This window comes from Pagrus pagrus, assembly GCF_965226575.1.
Source record: "Pagrus pagrus genome assembly, chromosome: 4".
Taxonomy (NCBI): Eukaryota; Metazoa; Chordata; class Actinopteri; order Spariformes; family Sparidae; genus Pagrus; species Pagrus pagrus.
This window is the reverse complement of record NC_140188.1, coordinates 7,602,464-7,621,090: the sequence shown is the minus strand read 5'-3', so window position 1 is coordinate 7,621,090 and position 18,627 is coordinate 7,602,464. Positions and strand designations below refer to the sequence as shown.

General features: G+C 39.4%; 1 protein-coding gene across 4 annotated transcripts in view; it reads left to right on the top strand.

Annotated features, from left to right (window-relative positions):
* The window catches only part of nbeab (neurobeachin b), a 224,487-nt gene that overhangs the window by 59,903 nt on the left and 145,957 nt on the right, over positions 1 to 18,627 (top strand). For all 4 annotated transcript variants that reach the window (XM_084351842.1, XM_084351841.1, XM_084351840.1 and 1 more), the window contains exons 6-11: positions 1,732 to 1,858; positions 4,546 to 4,665; positions 6,451 to 6,597; positions 13,936 to 14,133; positions 14,257 to 14,390; positions 16,931 to 17,039. In XM_084351842.1, coding sequence (XP_084207968.1) covers positions 1,732 to 1,858; positions 4,546 to 4,665; positions 6,451 to 6,597; positions 13,936 to 14,133; positions 14,257 to 14,390; positions 16,931 to 17,039 — 835 coding nt within the window. The remainder of the gene's footprint in view (positions 1 to 1,731; positions 1,859 to 4,545; positions 4,666 to 6,450; positions 6,598 to 13,935; positions 14,134 to 14,256; positions 14,391 to 16,930; positions 17,040 to 18,627) is intronic.

Below are 18,627 nucleotides of genomic sequence, written 5' to 3'. Positions count from 1 at the left end.
TGTGTGTGTGTGTGTGTGTGTGTGTGTGTGTGTGTGTGTGTGTGTGTGTGTGTGTGTGTGTGTGTGTGCAGGGTGTGGGCTGGACAAAGTCTGCTGATATTGTATACAAGCGGCATTTCCTCAGTGCTGACATTATATATCTTTTATCTGTGGAGTCAAGAAGATCAGAGTGGAGGGATTAGACCCTGGGAGCATCACTAAAGTGTGCTCGTCTAATAAGAGTCTTTGTAGTTGTTTCCGTGCCTGCAAACTTTTGCAGTCAGTATGGTCTCTCCTCAGGTTTTTTTAGAATTAGCTCTGCAGATTGCTTAGTGTCTTCATAGCACAAGGCATTTAAAAGTATGATGATCCTTATTTTATTATACAGAAGAAAGCCACTGTTTTACTTCATTTATTGGATTGTATGGTGTTCATATCATTATTAAAGCCTCTGGAGGGAGGTTTTACCTGAAATGGCAACGATGCATATACAGTACGATATGAACGTTTGTTGTCTCCTTTAGCCCCACAAAAATCTGAGTGAAAATAGGCGTTCATAACTATGAGAAAACCTTTTTCAAACAACAGCTTATTTAGCTGTTAAGAACATTTTTTAAGACTGTGTAGGCATGGCAGATCAGGTTAATTGACATCATTTTGACAACACTCAAAAGTAAGATAACCTTAATTAGGTTAGTCTGTTGCACAGAATGTGTAGCTTCACTTATCTTATGACTAGCAACTTACATTATCGGTCTCCATGTTCAGAACATCAGGGACATTTAATGTCTGGAGAGCCTAACCCCACCCCTAAGTGGAGGGAGGGAGGGTACAGTTCCAGCTCCAACACTTATTATTGTTCAGGTGTTTACCAGTCTTGGCTAAATAAGCGGTACAATATTTAGTTAGCTAGCTAATTGCAATAGTCTCCAGATGAGTCGGCTCAGCTGCGGCTTGGCTGATCAGGGGGGAGCAGAGAGATTTTCCTCGGGTGGGCTGACCTGCCTGGATTTTTCTCATGATTTGATTGCAGAATTAATTGTGTGAATTTTGTTATAAATCTCTGAGCAAAACCAGCCAATTCAAACCCAAATTTAGGAAAGTTTACAAAAAACATATATGATACTATTCTTAATGTGGATTGTAACTCATTTCAAATACGTTCAGGGTTGTTAACTATTATGTACATACTGTAAGACCCTAAATTACATAATAAGAGGGCTATTGTGGATTTGGATTTTCAGTGGCTTTAAGGAGGAATGAATACTTGAAGCAACATTATGTAGAAAAAAAAGTAATTTTGTGAGATTTGGTGCCGTAAATGCAAATCCCAGGTCTGTAGCAATTTGTCAGATGTAATGTAGGTGCTTACTACAAACAAAACTCATTACGTCATAAGAATGTTATGTGTTGAAAACTTGTATGTTGAAGTAAACATGTATGTAACACTGTAATCCCACCCTCTCACTGAAGTTACATAGTGCAGAAACAAGTGACGGGGGGCAGAGGGACCGTGACAGAGGCACCATTCACCCTATAACAAGACACTGTACCATCAACACGATTTTGAAGCTGCTATTTTAAGGAAAAAAAGTTACACAATGTTCCTTTAAAATCCTAAAAAAAATGCGAACAGAAACCTTCAACCTGAGGGAGCAAATATATTTTATCATGCCTGTTGATGACTGAATGAGGTAAAAACTGTCAAGTTTCTCAGTTCATGGTGTATACTGTGTATGTTTCTGCTTACAGCTTTCGTACCAGCAAGGGCATCGGGTACTCTGCACATTTTGTTGGTAACTGCTTGATCGTGACATCACTCAAGTCTAAAGGAAAAGGTTTCCAGCATTGTGTGAAGTATGATTTTCAGCCCAGGAAGGTAAGAGCAGCTCTCAGTCGTGTGTTTCCGCTTTTGTACAGCATATGATTATGTTATTTAAACCTATATAATTTTAATATATGAAATAAAGTACTGGACACTGAAGACTAAGTAGAGACTGTTTCAAATGTAGGTAAACCACATCTGAACATGGATTGCATTATACCAAACATCAAATACCAGAATAACACATATTTGTGGCCTGAGCTGAGTCGAATTAGGTTTATTTTCCATTCAAAACAAACAGAAATTACTCTTCTCTTTAAAAACGCCCTGCAGTTTTGGCAACACTTAAGTGTGACTCCCTCCCCACCACCTGTTCTTTTATTGGCATTACAAAGTTGTATGTCTACACATAGTCCTGGAGTGTTTAAGTCTCCCGGAGGAGTCTTACAGGTGTAATTGGATGGAAATGTAGATGAGAAAATGAAACTTAATTTAGCGTGGAATGTCAGTGTAGTGTAGCTGTCCCTGCAGAGAAGGAAAACAGGCTCAAAGCATGTGTCAAACAATTAGAGGCTTCACGCAACACCTGAGAACAACTATTCATCCTGTTCCTACTGCCACAGCGTGGCTATCGTTTTGGAGAAGCTCTTAGGAGATAAAACATGTTGAATGAAGTTTTTAATTGATTCTAGGTTCAGACATCTGCAGATAAGTGGCATTCTAAATTATCTGCAGGCTGCCTCCACTCCTCCCCTCAGCCATGAATCCTCTTTAAAGTGTCCTTACCTTTGTGTGAAGACGGCTGTAATTCCATTAGACTGCTCACAGTGCCCTTCATGGGTCAAACTAATAAACAAGTGGGTGCACAGTCACATAAGAGATGGACAACCTATTGCCTACTGCTGTGAGTTGTTGTGCCCAGCTTGCCCCTATCTGTTCTATTCATTTCATGAGTTAACACAGCTAGTAAGCAGGTATAGCCTGAGGGCTAGCTGTAGCTGTAGACAGTCTGTCTGTCATCATCTAAAAAAGATGAAATGTTAGAATATTTGTTGAGCATTCGTTTTTATTTTGATCTTCTTGCTATTTTATTAACAAAAAAATAAAATAAAAAAAAATTAGTATAATATGACCGTTTGCCTACTTATCCACCCATTTACCCTGATACCCACATATGCAATGGTTCCCTGTTAGTTTGTTTGTTTCATGTATTGTCCTTTGGAAATTCTTTTTGTGTCTGCGGCAATTGTTAAACAACAACAACAATCACAGTATTACAACAATTACAATCAAAAACAGACATTTAACGTAAAGTGCTTCACAACATCACCAACAATAAAGAATAGAAATATACAAATATGCAACTGACAAAAACCTGATATCACTGGGATCTCTGGGTATGGGAAGTCCACAAAGGTGCCCTGTATCTCTGTCCTGATAGTAATAACTCATATTCACCATCGAGAGCGTGTGATACATCACTTAGGATTGCCTGTCCTTCTTCTGCCACTCGTGTCCCACAAAGCAGTGTGTTGTTGTTGACCTGCAATCTTACCAGACATATTAACAATCTTACTGAGTTTGTTCTGAAATACAAACAGGGAAAAATACCAGACAACAAAGCAGAAAGTTAAAAAACATCTACAAATGAATGATAAACCAGATACAGTGTTTGCATGTCCACTCAAAACTGTTCAAGCTTTCACATCAAATACATATTTATAATCGTGTTAATCCTTTTCTATAGATTACACCTTCTTCACTCTATAGTGTTCTTATATGTCAGTGTTCAAGACAGAATCCTGAAGTTTGGAGTCGTAGCTCAACTGATCCTTCCATTTCCAACTTTTCAAAAAGATCTGAGTAAGCGAACATTTTGGAGAGATGTTCAATGTTAAATCAAAGGAACTTACATCAGTATTACAACTGCTGCATCAGCAAAACAGAATATGAGATAACCCCTCGGATAGAAAACAGAAAAGTTGAAGAAATAAAAATGCAGCTACAAAGTGTTCTGATGTGAATAAATATATAAAGTATGTACAGGATCTGCTTTAAGAAGTGCAATCAAAGCAGTTTGAGTTTGAAAGGTTTTTTTTCTATTTCACTATAAACAGTGCTTAAGATATGTTTCACTTTATCGACGTGGAAAACGACCAATGTTTACATGTTCACATATCTGTAAATATGTCCACAGGAAGGGCAATCTTTAAGAAATACGATAAAGCAGTCCATTAATGTTTCCTTGTCTTTACCAGACTGTTGTTTAGTGATCAGTGCCTCTTTTTTATGGCTTCCTTAATGTGATTTTTGTATTCGTTTGACATGACATCTTTTCAAAGTCACCTCACTAGCTGAGGACTTGCTTTGACTCAACTGGCTGTAGTCCCTGAATAATTACAACCGGTATCTGACGTGGCTTTGTTCCCACTGAAAAATGAGTTGTCTTGCCTCCTGTTAGCCTTTTCTCTGATCTATTATTCACAATGTTCTACTGCAGATTTCAGAACATTAGGTGGGAAACCTCACGGCCGTGGATTTCCACTGTAGTAACTTGAGGTTTATGTGAATTTCCTGGCTTTAAAAGAAACAAATTGGAGAGCTTAGTATTTTGGACATGTTGCTCAATAAACCAAACTCCATTTTATTTTGAATCAAATTAAGTTAAGTGTAAAGATGTCTAACAAAAGGAAGATAATGACTGAGTATTTTTTCAATCTGACTCTCTTCTTCCCTCTCAGTGGTACATGATCAGTATAGTTCACATATACAGCCGCTGGAGGAACAGTGAAATCAGATGCTACGTCAACGGACAACTTGTTTCTTATGGAGACATGGCATGGCACGTCAACACAAATGATGTAAGCACTTTTCTTTTTCCTCCTCCTCACTGCTGTCATCTTTTCCCCCCCTCATTTTGATGTTTACTGGCACAGGAGTGACTGAGGCTGCCACATCGACACTTCACATGGCTGGAAAATGTGAGAGGGAAAAAAAAAAAGCATCTTCAAGAGTGTTCATTGAGCAAAAATGAGTTTTACCGCATCAACATGGATTTCTCTCAGAAATATGACTGACATTTCAGTCTTAATTTGAACATCCATTTGTCACAAAGCTGTGCTGCAAGAGGGTGGAAGATGGAACATCAAACATTAAGAGAACAGATTTATGTATAGAGGAAATATTCATGCATGTATAGAGTGAAGAATCTCACTATCTATTCTATATATGTGTGAGCAGATATTGTGAATACTGTCAGACTGAAGCATTCTTGTTTAAAATGTATGACAGCATTGTGAGTGGCGGTGTAATAGTATAGATATTTGCATGTTTGAATGACTCTAATCCAAAGTGAAGCTTGTAGTCGCACACGGCTCTCAAGGACAGATTTAAAAAGCAATTTCCACTTGTACAGATGAGACACATATCCAAAGGTGTGCTTCATACTACACCTGTGTATTCAAGGGAAGATTGTACAAATGAATGAATGGTTTAGATTTAAGTGTGGTTCGTGAAATATTCCACTATATTAAATAACGCTGCCTTAAATTATGATGGATGTTTTTTGTAAAGGGGTTATTCCCATGTCTGAAGAGAAACTAGAGCCCATAAGGTAGAATTATTCTGATGAGGAGGACTATTTTCCGCGATGGAAGCAGGTGCATCGCAAAGACACTAGCAATCATACCTAGGACACACCAAGAGAATAGTTACGATTAGATTAGCCTATTTCAACCAAGTGAGGGACATCACACCACCACACCGAGCTACCAGATGAAGCTGTATTCTGCACCCTTGCAGCTTAATATTTCCCCGGATCAGGATTATTTAAACAACAGCAGCTGCTGTCATCTCATGTCACAGAGAGTAAGGTCGTGCAACAGGAGACAGAAAATATTCTAAGCTGTGACAGCTAGCTTGGTGCTACATGTGATCAGTTTCTGGTGACATGAATAATTTGAAAAAGCTTAAAGGAAAAGTTCACCCAAAACATAGATTATCACCATCCTACTGCTCTTGCCAACTTAGAAATAGCAATGAAGAAAGTCTGTTTAAAATGTTTTTATCTTAGTTAGCACAGTTAGGTGTTGTAAGATTTACTTTGTTTGGAAAAGAGTTCGTGTTACTTTCTATCTGTATTTAGTTGGTTAAAAAAGGGTATCACAACACACACGGTGAGATTGAATGGGCTCTTCTAACAAGGTTAAATGTGTAAGACAAGCTTGTTCAAGATTTTGAATCATCTACAAACAATTGTGATGTTTTTTTCACCTCCAATACTATTTGTATGGACATCGATATTGTCTTTACTTGTTATTTAATTCACTCCTGCTTGGTGTAAGTTACCCTTCAATTTTATCTCGAATGCAATCACAGCACATATTCTCTCTATCCCAGAGGTTATATTGAGGTTTCCTATCTTTGTAAATCAGAGCCATTGTTTAGGGAGTTGTCAAGGTTGACACAAAAACAGCAATCATGGCGATGTTGTTCTCGATAGTTACAGTTTCTTGGTAAAAAATAAAGAATATAACCCATTCATGCAATCAAAAGTACTTCTAACGTTTTTCCAACTGGGCTGTGTGTGAATTTGGATATATTAATGGATAAATTGATGGAGTTTCTTTTTTGTGTCCCTCTTCCAGAGCTATGATAAGTGCTTCCTCGGCTCCTCTGAGACAGCAGACGCCAACAGAGTCTTCTGCGGTCAGCTAGGAGCCGTCTACGTGTTCAGCGAAGCCCTCAATCCCGCACAGATATTTGCAATTCATCAGCTCGGACCAGGCTATAAGGTATATGCTTGAGGGTAACTAAATTAGATTACATGTAAGCAGTCTGCATCACCTATCAATCTGTGAAATCAATGCCCCCTGCTGCCCTGTCGCAGCTCCTTTGCCGTCCTGGGAGCGATGCTTTTCGCCCCAGATAAACGGCTGCATAAATTACCTACTTCTTGGAAATAATGGCACAATACAGAGAGGGAAGCAGCGGGCGCTCCGAGGGGATAGAGTCTTGAGCCGACTTATATCAGCTGCAGCAGGTGTAGCACTCCCAAGCTCCTTGACAAAGACCAAAAGATTGTCTATAGAAAGATGCTGACCTGCCCAGAAGGGGATTCAGCCGTGAATGTTAATCATAAGGTGACAAAACATTTGGTTTGCACATTTTATTTATTTAAATTTTATTTTATTTATTTACTCTCTGTTCTCAAATATTCCATACATCTTGAATGAGATGCAGGGAGTGTCTCACTTTATTCTCAGATTCAGAGACATCTTTCTCTCCCTCTCGCTGTCTCACTTCGGCTCCTGATGCTCACAAAGTGCAGCTGTTTTCTTCACAGTTTTAAGCCCTGCACTCTGTCACAAATGGAGGAATGACACGCGCTGCCAAATCAGCTTTGAACACAGGATGTGTCTCAGACTATTTACAGTATCTCTGTCTATTTAACAGCAGATCTGTTTGCTCTCCAGCTGCTTTGAAGACAAATTAAGTTTTTTTTATGGCAGGAAGGAGCAGTATTCTGTTGGAGATTGTGAAATGGATGTTTGTGATTTCAATCAGGTCTCTGAATGCCTGGAGATTCCCACGAGAACCCGTTGTTTGCTCTTTTCACTAATGGATGGTGACTTGCAGTTTACCATTGTAATTGTGGTTCTAGACCTTTGATTAGAGAGGTAACACACAGCAGAGTGATCCTCCAGATTTCTCAAAATAATGAAGAGCATGTCCCGGGGAGACAATTACCTGCATTTGATGAAGCTGAGAATGGTGTTGGTAATGGCGACTATGATAGAGGCAGCCAGGTGAGTTGAGGAGGAAGGTCAGAGAGTTGTCAGACCCACTGATTGGTTGCTGCAATGGGATTGCTGTCCAGGGGAAAAGAGGCCTGTCTGTTTTAATTGAAAACTGCCAGGAAGAGTGCAAGTGCCGCAGATCACAGCGCACATCTGCTACAGTATGTACATCGGACTCTCATTATATCTGCTTCAGCTCAGCTCCACAGCCTGGGAAAAGACATCTGAGCTGATGTATGATTCATTTTCTGATCCATGGTCCTCTCATCCATGTTTGATGTCTGACACGCTTTCCCTTGCTCTCACAGTGTACTGAATGTAACTGTAACTTCTGCGGTTAGTTGAAATGCAGAGATTATTGCTGCCTAGGGTAACTATTTCTACATTATGATTTATGGCCGTAAATCTGACAGACCTGTTAGAAGAATCTGCTCCCTGGGCTCTTTTCATATTGCCATATGCGAAATTGCACTCACTCTGGATTTATTTCATTTAGACTCCCAAACAACTCTTGCTGTATATTGCTGTTTCTATGACTGACTCAAAACATTCCCTGTCTTTTGAAGATAACATCAAGGGCCACTGTTGTATGTACAGACACTGAGACTGATATATCGGACTGTCATTCATCACTGCTGTTTTAGCGGATCTCATAACCTTTGGTGATAGTCTTGGAAATTGTAGGCTAACCCTAACCCTGAATACAAGGGAATTGCCTCAGAATGGTGTGAGATGTATCTCAGGATAATTCGAAATGGAAATAAACTGAGGGGGTGTCACATTGATCGAAATGAGCTTTCAATGTCAATCATCGAAATCGAAAGCGGGAATGGCAATTCTCTCAGTATTTTTTTTCTCCGAAGTCCGAAGAAGGAAAAAGAAACACTTCAAAGATGAGACAGCCAGATGTCAGGGTTATTTTCTTTTTCAGAGATCCTTTATTGATTTGTTTGGGAAGAGGGTTTCCTCTGTACACATTTGTAGAACCAAACATTTTAATTGTTGAATCCCTGAAGGGAGAAACTGTATCTTTGTTGAACTCTGGGATCTCACCAAAAAGTCACCAGGATAAAGTCGAGCTTTTGTGGTAAAATAAACTTTTCAAAGTTTAAAGAAGAATTTTGAAATGTAAATGAGTCGTCAGGGCATAAAACCAATGATCTGTTGATCTGATATTTGCAGAATGGTGACCTTAAAAAGCCCTCCTTGTGTTTTTTCTGAATAGCTATTTATCTCCTTCCAGCTCCGGGAAATAGCCTGCTCTGGAGTCATAAAGTAACATCCTTTACAGCAATATCCAGTGACAGCTTCACTGAACACAAAGTATTAGTCATTGAGTTGAGTAGTCAAAACAATTAAGCCATGACTTTACGTCTTTTCACTTCGAGTTATTTCTGTCTTTGCCCTCTATCATCACTACCATATGTGTTCTACATGAGGCAGATTAGCCCATTGAATGTGTGCCAACACTGCTCTGCAGTATGCACCACAGACTGCTGTAGAAGAGACTGAGGAGCTGCACCGTCCTGGTCCTCCCTTGTCAGGGAAGACAAATGGTATCTCTGTGCAGAGCCGGCCATGCAGTCAAACAATATCTGAACATTACATGACAAGCTCACTGATGTCAGACCATTCTGAGATACTATACAGGCCAACAAACTGCAAATTGTAGAAAACCAGTCTCCTTTTAAACGTCTTCAGGCTGTCAGTGGAGCAACGACTTAGTCTCATTCACAACTGGAGAGTATATAATACCCCCAAGGCTCCACTATAGAACATTTTAAATGATGTTCGATGTTTTCATTTGCATCAAAATACTAGTTTTGCTCAGAATGCAGTGGATAAATGAGGAGGATTTCCCTGGATCAACATTATGTAACTTTTTACCTTTAAAATAACAGCTTCTTATTTTGATGGTACAGTGTCTTGTAATGGGGTGAATGGTGTCTCTGTCTCAGCCACTCCACCCCCCATCACTTGCGTACCTTCAGTGGGAGGGTAGGAACACAGTGTAAAAAAGATAAAAAATTTCACAAGTGTTTAAGTGTGTTTGATAACCACATTTGAGGGAACATTGCAAAAATGTGTGTATATCTGCAGATATATTGATATTGGAATTTTTAACTCCCTAATTTAGGAATCGACATCAGCCCAAAAAAATCTGTCGGGTTCTAGTATAATCAATCCATTGCATTGTTGACTTTATTTCAGTCTGTAGTCATAATAAGACCACAGGTACTGTTGCATGGGAGTGTCCCCAGCTTGTCAAACGTCTGCCTGTTTGTTGCAGTGAGTTGTGGGGATGCCCCCGGTCAATGACAGCCTTTGGCACCAGGAGAGGACGAAGGCAACTGTGCTGTAATTCTTAGATATGACTGGCTGGCCTGTGGAATGATACTGTCATGCTACAGGGTTTGTTACTGTAGCTACAACCCATGAGATCATTATTTTCACACTGCGGCAGGGCTCATACTAAAGTGGAGGGCACTGGAGCTTGTTATTTCTTGTCACTTGGGTTTCGTGAGAAGAAACTTTTGAAGGATGTTAGAGACTGCATGATGAGATGCATGCTGGCTGCAGTGTGGACTTGATCATAGAGGATGAACAGAATAGCTCTTATGCCTTTTTTATCATCTGACTGGAAGGAGATATGCCGTTAAATGTGGCTCAGCCCTCTCCGCTTCTGGAACTAAAACTCTTGTTGGAGTAATACTGCGAGGAAACGGTTACAGCAAAAATACATGGATTTTGACCAATGTTGTTAACAGGATTAACTTGCCTAAAGTAAAATCTGAAACCCAGAGGATAAAGTTCAAGGTTCAGAAAACATTACATATTAAGGTTTTAAACAGTTTTAATAAAAGCCAATTCAAATGTACTGTTGTCTAGTATTTGTAGCAGGTATATAATATAAAGAATAGTGTTGTATGTTTCCTGTAAAGGTTGATGCCTACTTTAAATGCTGCACTTTAGAGGCTCTCGGAATAGAATGCACAATTATTGTACAATTGGCAACATGAGTCAGCTCACCTTTTTATCCATTTACTCCCTTTACTGCAACCCAGATTTAGATGCCTTTTAGGCAGGTGCATGAACCCTCTTTGCTTGTGTTGCATAACATACTGTATTTATCTACGGTCCCTCTAGGACCAGATGGTTGTTTCCTCTCTGGTACTTCAGCTCTTTTTGTCTCGCTTTATCTTATCACCATCGGCATGCTGCCCATGAGTCAGAGAGGGAAGGAAAAACACTTTTCTCAGTCATTAATAATTCAAGCCTCCTGATTAGAGGGCTTGATTTCCTTATGCAGCACGTTCCATTCACACTGCATTGACGGATTAATTCAGCTCATCTGTCATCGGCTAATTGATTGAGTAAATTAAGACTAGTCTGTTATTGATCAGCTATTTGTTATGTTATAGCCATAATGAATATGTTACTGAGCCACTGACTGATGGAAGCTCCACTTCTTTTCACACAGACATCAAATGGCTTCATGCTGTAGTTCTTAAGGCATATGAAACATATGACCAGGGTTTTCGCTTACATTATAAGGCTTAGGCACAGCACCCAAGAAGTTGTGATCACAACCAAAGCCGAATGAATGAATGCAGGGCATTAAAACTAACTGGATGACTGTTGTGGTTGGTCCCCAGTGGAAATTTTTATCTACTTTTGTCTTTAAGGTTTTTGAGTGTTGTTTATTTATTATCTGCTCTAGTTTTTCCAACGTTTTGTAACAATGGGTATGGTAACAATAATGATCCAAAATGATGCAAAATTGCATCAAAAGCACAACCTTTTTGTTAGGGGAGGACCTCCCCCCACAGTCCTCACCCAAGACGTGCACTTTACTCTTCCACAAACTAAAGGAATACACTCATATAACTTGGGCTGCAAATGATGATTATTTTCTTGATTAATACATCAGTTGTTTGGTAAGAAATGGTAAAAAAAAAATGTTGATCAGCGTTTCCAAAAGCCCAAGATGACATCGTCTAATCTTTTGTTTTGGCCACAACCCAATGATATTAGTTATTGATTTACTGTTATAGAGCAGGAAAGAAACCAGAAAATATTCACATTTAAGAAGCTGGGATCAGACAATCCCTATAAAGATTTGATTTATCAATGCATTCAGTCACCAGTGCAATTTATTCAGTATTCATGAGAATTAAAAAGGTTGCTGTAATGCCGATAGATGTATCTGAGCTGGGTGTAATTTAGGTCTTGTATTTTTCTCTGAGTCTATATCGTGATCTCAACAAGTATTTGCGCAATGTTTTGACTCAGAGTTTGATTACTTTGGATGTGAAGTGACACAGTAACTTGAAGCTTAATTGCAGACTGCCAGCTTTAATTTGAAAGTGTTCTCAGCTGCACTGGATAAACCCTTCTCCTATTTGCTCCTGTTTCATGAGTGCAAAGCAGAAAAGAAGAAAAAAAATGTCTTCCATAAAGAAACGCATTGATTAAAAATATCTTAATGTTTGCAATCGCGGCACACACTCTCTTTATAGTCTTTTTCTATTGCAGTGTATTTTCATGAGCAGTGAATGGGCTCAGCTAGAGTAAATGACTTGGTTAAATTAATGCAGGTAAACAATCATCTGGGCTATCAAAGAAACTCTGATCCTTCTCATCAGCCCTTGATCCTCCTTATCGTTGTTCTCCGCAGTAGAACTAGAAGATTGTCATCAAACAATGTTCCCACAGAGATCAAAAGGCTCCAGCGTAAACATTTAAAGTGAAACAAATGAAGCCAACTGAGAAAAGGTACGCAACAATTACGTACAGAACATAACATGTGCTATATCCCCTAAGAGCCACATTTCCAACCTTTCTTAAGCGATGTAACGCCATACTGCAGCTTCATTTAACTAGTTGCCCTGAAACACTGACTAGGTTTACATTCACACTAGTTTTCCACAATTATTCCGAAGATGGCAATATTCAGAATTTGAAATAGGTCATGTAAACAGGATGCTTTGTTTAATTAAGACATGTGGGATATCCAATGTTATTCTGGGTTATTTTAGGAGCATTTTTCGGACGTACATACAGCGCATTCAGAATATGCTTCTCAATTAGGGGGGTTAACAATCTCAACAGGGCGAGATGCATATACACCAGAAAAGCCCACACTTCTGGTCAGAAATAGAAACACATCTTCTTTTAACATAATGAAAGACTTGGATATCAACCGATTTTTGGAAATGCACAAATATCAGAATGCCGACCATTTCAAAATGGTGCTGAACAAATGAGATGGAGGGCTGTGCTGAATGTAAACAGGAATATTGGTGAAATGTTCGTTTTCATTAGCCATGTTAACAGCTTAGCAGGAATATCATCTTTTTTGGAATATTCTGAATATTTTGCACATATATTGTTAATGTAGTCAATAAAAGTGTCACTTTTAGTGTCACTAAGAATAAAATATATGGTTGGATTGTGTTGTTGATTGCAGGGTTACAGAATGATCTAGATGTAAAGGGATAGCTTTTCATGAATATATAACATGCATTTTCAATGTGTTGGCATACTGTGATGACCCACCCAGACTGACCACTAGAATTCTGTGCATGCGGACACACAAAAGCATTTTGCGATTTTTTATTCTTGAGTGGATACATTTTAATCAAGTTATAATTAAAAGATAACACCCAGGAGACACTGATTAAAAGAAACTCACCACCCCGCCAACAAAAACAAACAGTAATTTTTAAAAATGATTATTTTCTTTTCTCTCTCGTCCTTCCCTTTCGTTGTTCCTTTTCCATTTCTCTCCCTAAAATCTACAGTTTCTCTCCCCCTCTTTTGCCTTTTGGCTGTTTCTGTTGTTTCCAAACCACTTCCTCTTATTTCTCCCCAACACACACACACTCACGCCTACACACACAGGAACCCTACTCACAGACTGACCAACAATTTCTCATACACAGTGCCAGTATGGCAGTATTTATGCTTTGCTGTTGCCATTGTCTGCACTCAATGTATGATTTCCCTTGATATGCTCAGTCTTGTCTTTTCTCACTTGCTATGTCTTACTTAGTTAATTAAAACAAAGCAAATACACGAACAATACAGAATGAAAGAGGTAAAAGGCATAGTTTTTAATCAATATAAAAATATGCATTTTCAAAATTTCTATAAACTGTGATCTACTCACCAGACTGACCTCTCGAAATGTGTTCTTACTAATACAAAAAAGCATCATTTTCATTCTTGAAAGGATATTTTTTAATCGTTAGCATTAAATCTATCCATCGAACACTATCTCCGTGTCTTTCTTCTGCCTCATTTGTTCTTTCTCATTCTCTTTCTTTACAGAGCACATTTAAGTTCAAGTCAGAGAGTGATATCCACTTAGCGGAGCATCACAAGCAGGTGTTGTATGACAACAAGTTAGCCAGCTCCATCGCCTTCACTTACAACGCCAAGGCCACTGACGCCCAGCTCTGCCTGGAGTCCTCGCCTAAAGAAAATGCCTCCATCTTTGTGCACTCACCGCACGCCCTTATGCTACAGGTCAGCTGCGTTACTCAAAGCCAACTCTAACTCTCTGAACACTGTCCCAGATATTGATTCATTAATTTATGTTGGACTCATTTTAAAAATGTTGTTACAAAATGATTTATATTCTCCTCACAGGATGTAAAAGCCACAGTGACTCACTCCATCCACAGTGCCATCCACTCCATCGGTGGGATCCAGGTGCTGTTCCCGCTCTTTGCTCAGATGGACTACCATCAGCAGAACGACAGCCAGGTGGAACCTACTGTATGGTAAGACGTTTATTAGTTTTATTAGTATATTAGGGTCCCCATTACATCAGCTAGTCCCCCAAGGATTCAAGCCGGAAATCATATGTTTTTGACATACATACAGTACATATACGTACATTATATACATTCAAACAAAAGACAATATCACTTACATGTTCTTAAAAGCATCTCTGGTGTTTGTTATACTTACTTATTTACTTACTTTGGTAAAGAGTTCCATTCTGTATTTGTATCAGATTTGAAGAGATCTGACTTGCCTCTATGATCAGATAGTTATATTTGTATCTCTTGCAAACTCCTTGGTCAGAAAAACACGGTGGTTCCTTATCATTTAAGTCTGCCTTTTAATCTGTTTTCTGCAGGAAGCCGTGAGAGATTTGTGTGCATTTGAGAAACACTTGATTTGGCAGCTTTATTATCAGCTAGTAGGAGATTTCATTTTTATTTTTTTCTAAGATCATTCATAGCAGAGGATGACCAGATGTAGAAATGCTGTTATTGTACAAGAGAATATAACTTTTTGGAAATCTGAGTTGTTATCTTAGAAATTAAACACATGAAACTGTTGGTGACAAGTTATCGTGAATTCGATTGCTTTTAGAGACTTTAATCCTGACACCTTTTGGATTTGTATATGAGGCTGTGTTTTGACTGATGGAGTGAAAATGTAAATGTAATATTAATGACTTTATGACTAGAGACGCATCTCATCTTCCCTAATTTTGGTGTGGCAGACTTGTTATTATCACTATTTTGGTGGTGTTGGGTTTACAGGCAGTGGAAAATCAACCAAAAAAGATGCTCTGCAGCAGCAGCTGTGTCGAACCCTTCACAAAACAGAGTTGACACCTAGGTGATAAAATCTTTATATCCAGAATTAGAGCAGGTGTCTGTTCAACGCACTGTGGTGTTGTGAGTGTTTTTCTACAATGTCAAGTACTTTTTTCTGTATTCAGAGATTGTACAAGGTCTTGAAAGTTTTGAAAATGCTGAATGTTAACCATAATGTTTTTAAGGTTATATGGAATATGCGTGAATTTGAATGTACTTCCTTAAAAAAATTGCTTTATTTTGACTTTAAACTTTATTGTTTGCACTTGCATTTATAGTAGCAATGTAGAGGTGATGATAAAGTCTTCAAGAGTCTAGAAATTGTTGATGTAGATACCTCGAAAGTGCTTACATTTTTCTCTTAAAAAGCTGTACAAGAGCATTGTATGCTGTACTCTTTCTTGTTAATATCAGTCAACATGTATACTGATACCAATATATATGTAAAAACCACTGCCTGCTAAAAGTGCCAGCTGTGGTCTTGCTGTAGTGCAGTTATTATCTCCACTCTCTGGTTCAGACTCTCTCATCCTGTGGTGGTCAGTCCACAGCTTCCCCGCTGTGCCCTGGATGGAGTTTGAGCTCTGCTCTAATCCCATGTTAGTTCAACGACAGCAGTACGACTAGATAGTCGCAGGAGTGGCCACACAGCAGCACAAACCCCTGATGCCCAAAGCTTTCTGCCTCTGTAGTTTCCTCTCATCTCTTCCCTCTGTCCCTCTTTCTCTCTCGCGAGCATGTCGCAGGTCTTTCCCTCTCAGTGTGTCTCTCTCTCCAACGCTCGCTTTGTCCTTGTCTTGGCTTTTAGGCTGAGTCCTTTTAAAGCCTGCTGAGCTGAGGAGTTCAAAGCTTCTGCAACAATTAACTCTCTGTAATGCCTGTGGAGCTGCTGTGGCTGTTCTCAACAGCACCCACAAATAGTGGTTTCAAAAAAATCCTTCTAATAAACATATTACTCTTTTCCCCGTTGAATTCCAAACAGCAGTGGTACAGGATCAGTGACTTCTGCTCTATCACATTGTGAGGAAACTATGCTTGCAGTAAAGGATCTGAGGCTAAACCGAGAGCACACAGAGTTGATTGTAACCCAGATCTGTGTGTGTTCCTCTTGGCTCAGTTAGAGCTAAGTTGGAGCGCTAGTTAGAAATGAGCAACTGCAAACTGACAAGGTACTGTGCATATAGTTTGTATGCATGCAGTGTATGTGCAGTATCTCTTGGCAGGCCTGCACAGGAGTGGTTGTGTCCTTGTGATTGTTGCGCTAGAGCGGAGGCCACCAGAGGATGTGAGGGAAAGCCGATTAAGAAGTGTCACTGAGCACCACTGTCACTCAGCCAAAGGCTTCAACTGAAAAACCCTGCAACAAAGAAGAAAAAAAAAACGTCTTCAGTGGACTGCCCCTTGAACCCCTTCCCCCCAGCTCACACACATACACACACTCTGTTACAACTCGCTCCCCAGACCACTTTTTGTCCCTAGAGAGCCCAACACACCGACCCTTTCTTCTGAATTGAAGAGGGATAAAAGTGGCGAGTGAGAGTTCCCAGCTGATTGCTGACATCCTCTGAAAATGACCTTGTTTTTTTCCCTCTGCCACACTGTCTCCTCACGCTGCTGTAGTTTATAGAATAACTCCTTCACCACCTGATGAGTGTTTGAATAGATGGGTTTTATCCCTGTGTGATACGGTATTGCTTCTTGTATTGCAGTGCCACTCTCCTGGCCTTTCTGGTTGAGCTGCTCAAGAGCTCTGTGGCCATGCAGGAGCAGATGCTGGGAGGAAAGGGCTTTCTGGTGATTGGATACCTGCTGGAGAAGGTATGTTGGCGCTTCCATTACATTTCACAATGGTTTCCTAACCTCAGTGACGCAATAGTTCTCAGGAAGTTGCAATTTCCAAATTGAGGCCAATGCAGCAGGCAAACACATAACAAATGTTAATCTTTTTAGATTTTGAGCATGTTTGCTTCCCTCACATGTCTTCTTTCAGGCTCATGGAAAGAAAGTGTTTCAAAATGCACATTTAATTATTCCTTTTTGTTACAGATTTCTGTTGTAGAAATGTGTACAACTTCATACATATTTAATTGGATAATGTGTTATTTGCATATTTAAACTTGAAATAAAATAACACGTTATCTTGATGTGAGTAATCAACAGGGGAAGGTTTTTGTCGATATCTTGTTGATTTTTCTTACCCTATTCACCTGTAGAGTCTTATTTTTTGGTCTAAAAAACAAAAAAAAGGCTGTCTCCTCGAATTTAGTTTTTTTTTCATACTTTGAGCCAGAAATCTCCACTTCAGTAGCACTTACCTACATCAAGATTTACTTTTTTTTTCTGATTGTTTTTTACAGAGACATGCCAAAAACATGGCCAAAATTGATTTTTTTAATTGCTGCTGACAGTATTTTCTGATTTATGGAGTAATTTAACGACATCCAAAATTCCCTATGTGGAAACCGTTGACTTTGATATGTCCAGAAAAGAAAACAAGAATTTTGAACTTGGCTTTATCCAATTTTCAGATTTCTGTTCTGAAAATCTATGCAAACTAGTGCATATTTAATTAATTAATGACCCACTTGGATATTTTAAAACAACACTTGTAAATAACACTTATAAAACGTGTAATACAAAAAGTAATTGTAAGTAATCAACTGCTGAAGTGTCATGGTTTCTCCCCCAAATGGTCTTGTGTACACTTTTATAAGAGGTCACAATACATGTAGACTAGCAGTCTGGGAACAGCCAGTAGGACTCAACACAGTGCAGCATAATATTTTGAACAGTGATTTGAAAAATGAATATGCCCAACTCTTCTTTTCTGTCTTGAGAGAAACAGTGAATGGGGAATGATCCACTGATATGCAAAGTTTTAACACGTCTTTTTGTGCTTTCTTTTTTTTACTGGAAAACCCATCTGCTTTTGAAATGTCTTTCACCTTCCCCACTGGTGCACTGTATCTTGTCTGCTCTCTCCAAGTCCTGTCAACAGCCTGATCTTCCATTACTTGTAAAGTCTTGAATGTGTCTTTGAACTAAACAGAGCTAGAGGAAGAACACCACAAGACTACTTCCCTTCCCCTTCCCCCCCTCTGTTTCACTCTCTTTCTGCATCAATCTTTATTTACCCATTTTGTGATGCAGATCTAGCAGCTTGCTGGTCTCCCCAGAGTGCTGGCTCTTTTGGAGCTCTGAGAAATGACTCCACTTTGTCACTCAGTGACTTGCCTGCCTGCTGGCTTCAGCTGCTGTTAACTAACAGCCAGGCAGAGTCGGCACCTGAGAGCTGCCACTTTTTTCTTGCTTCCTTCCCGCTGCCAGGTTTCACACTTCCACATATCGCACCATCTGTTCGTGATCTGTTTATGCCACACCTTCTCATCCCCCCCATGCCTTCATT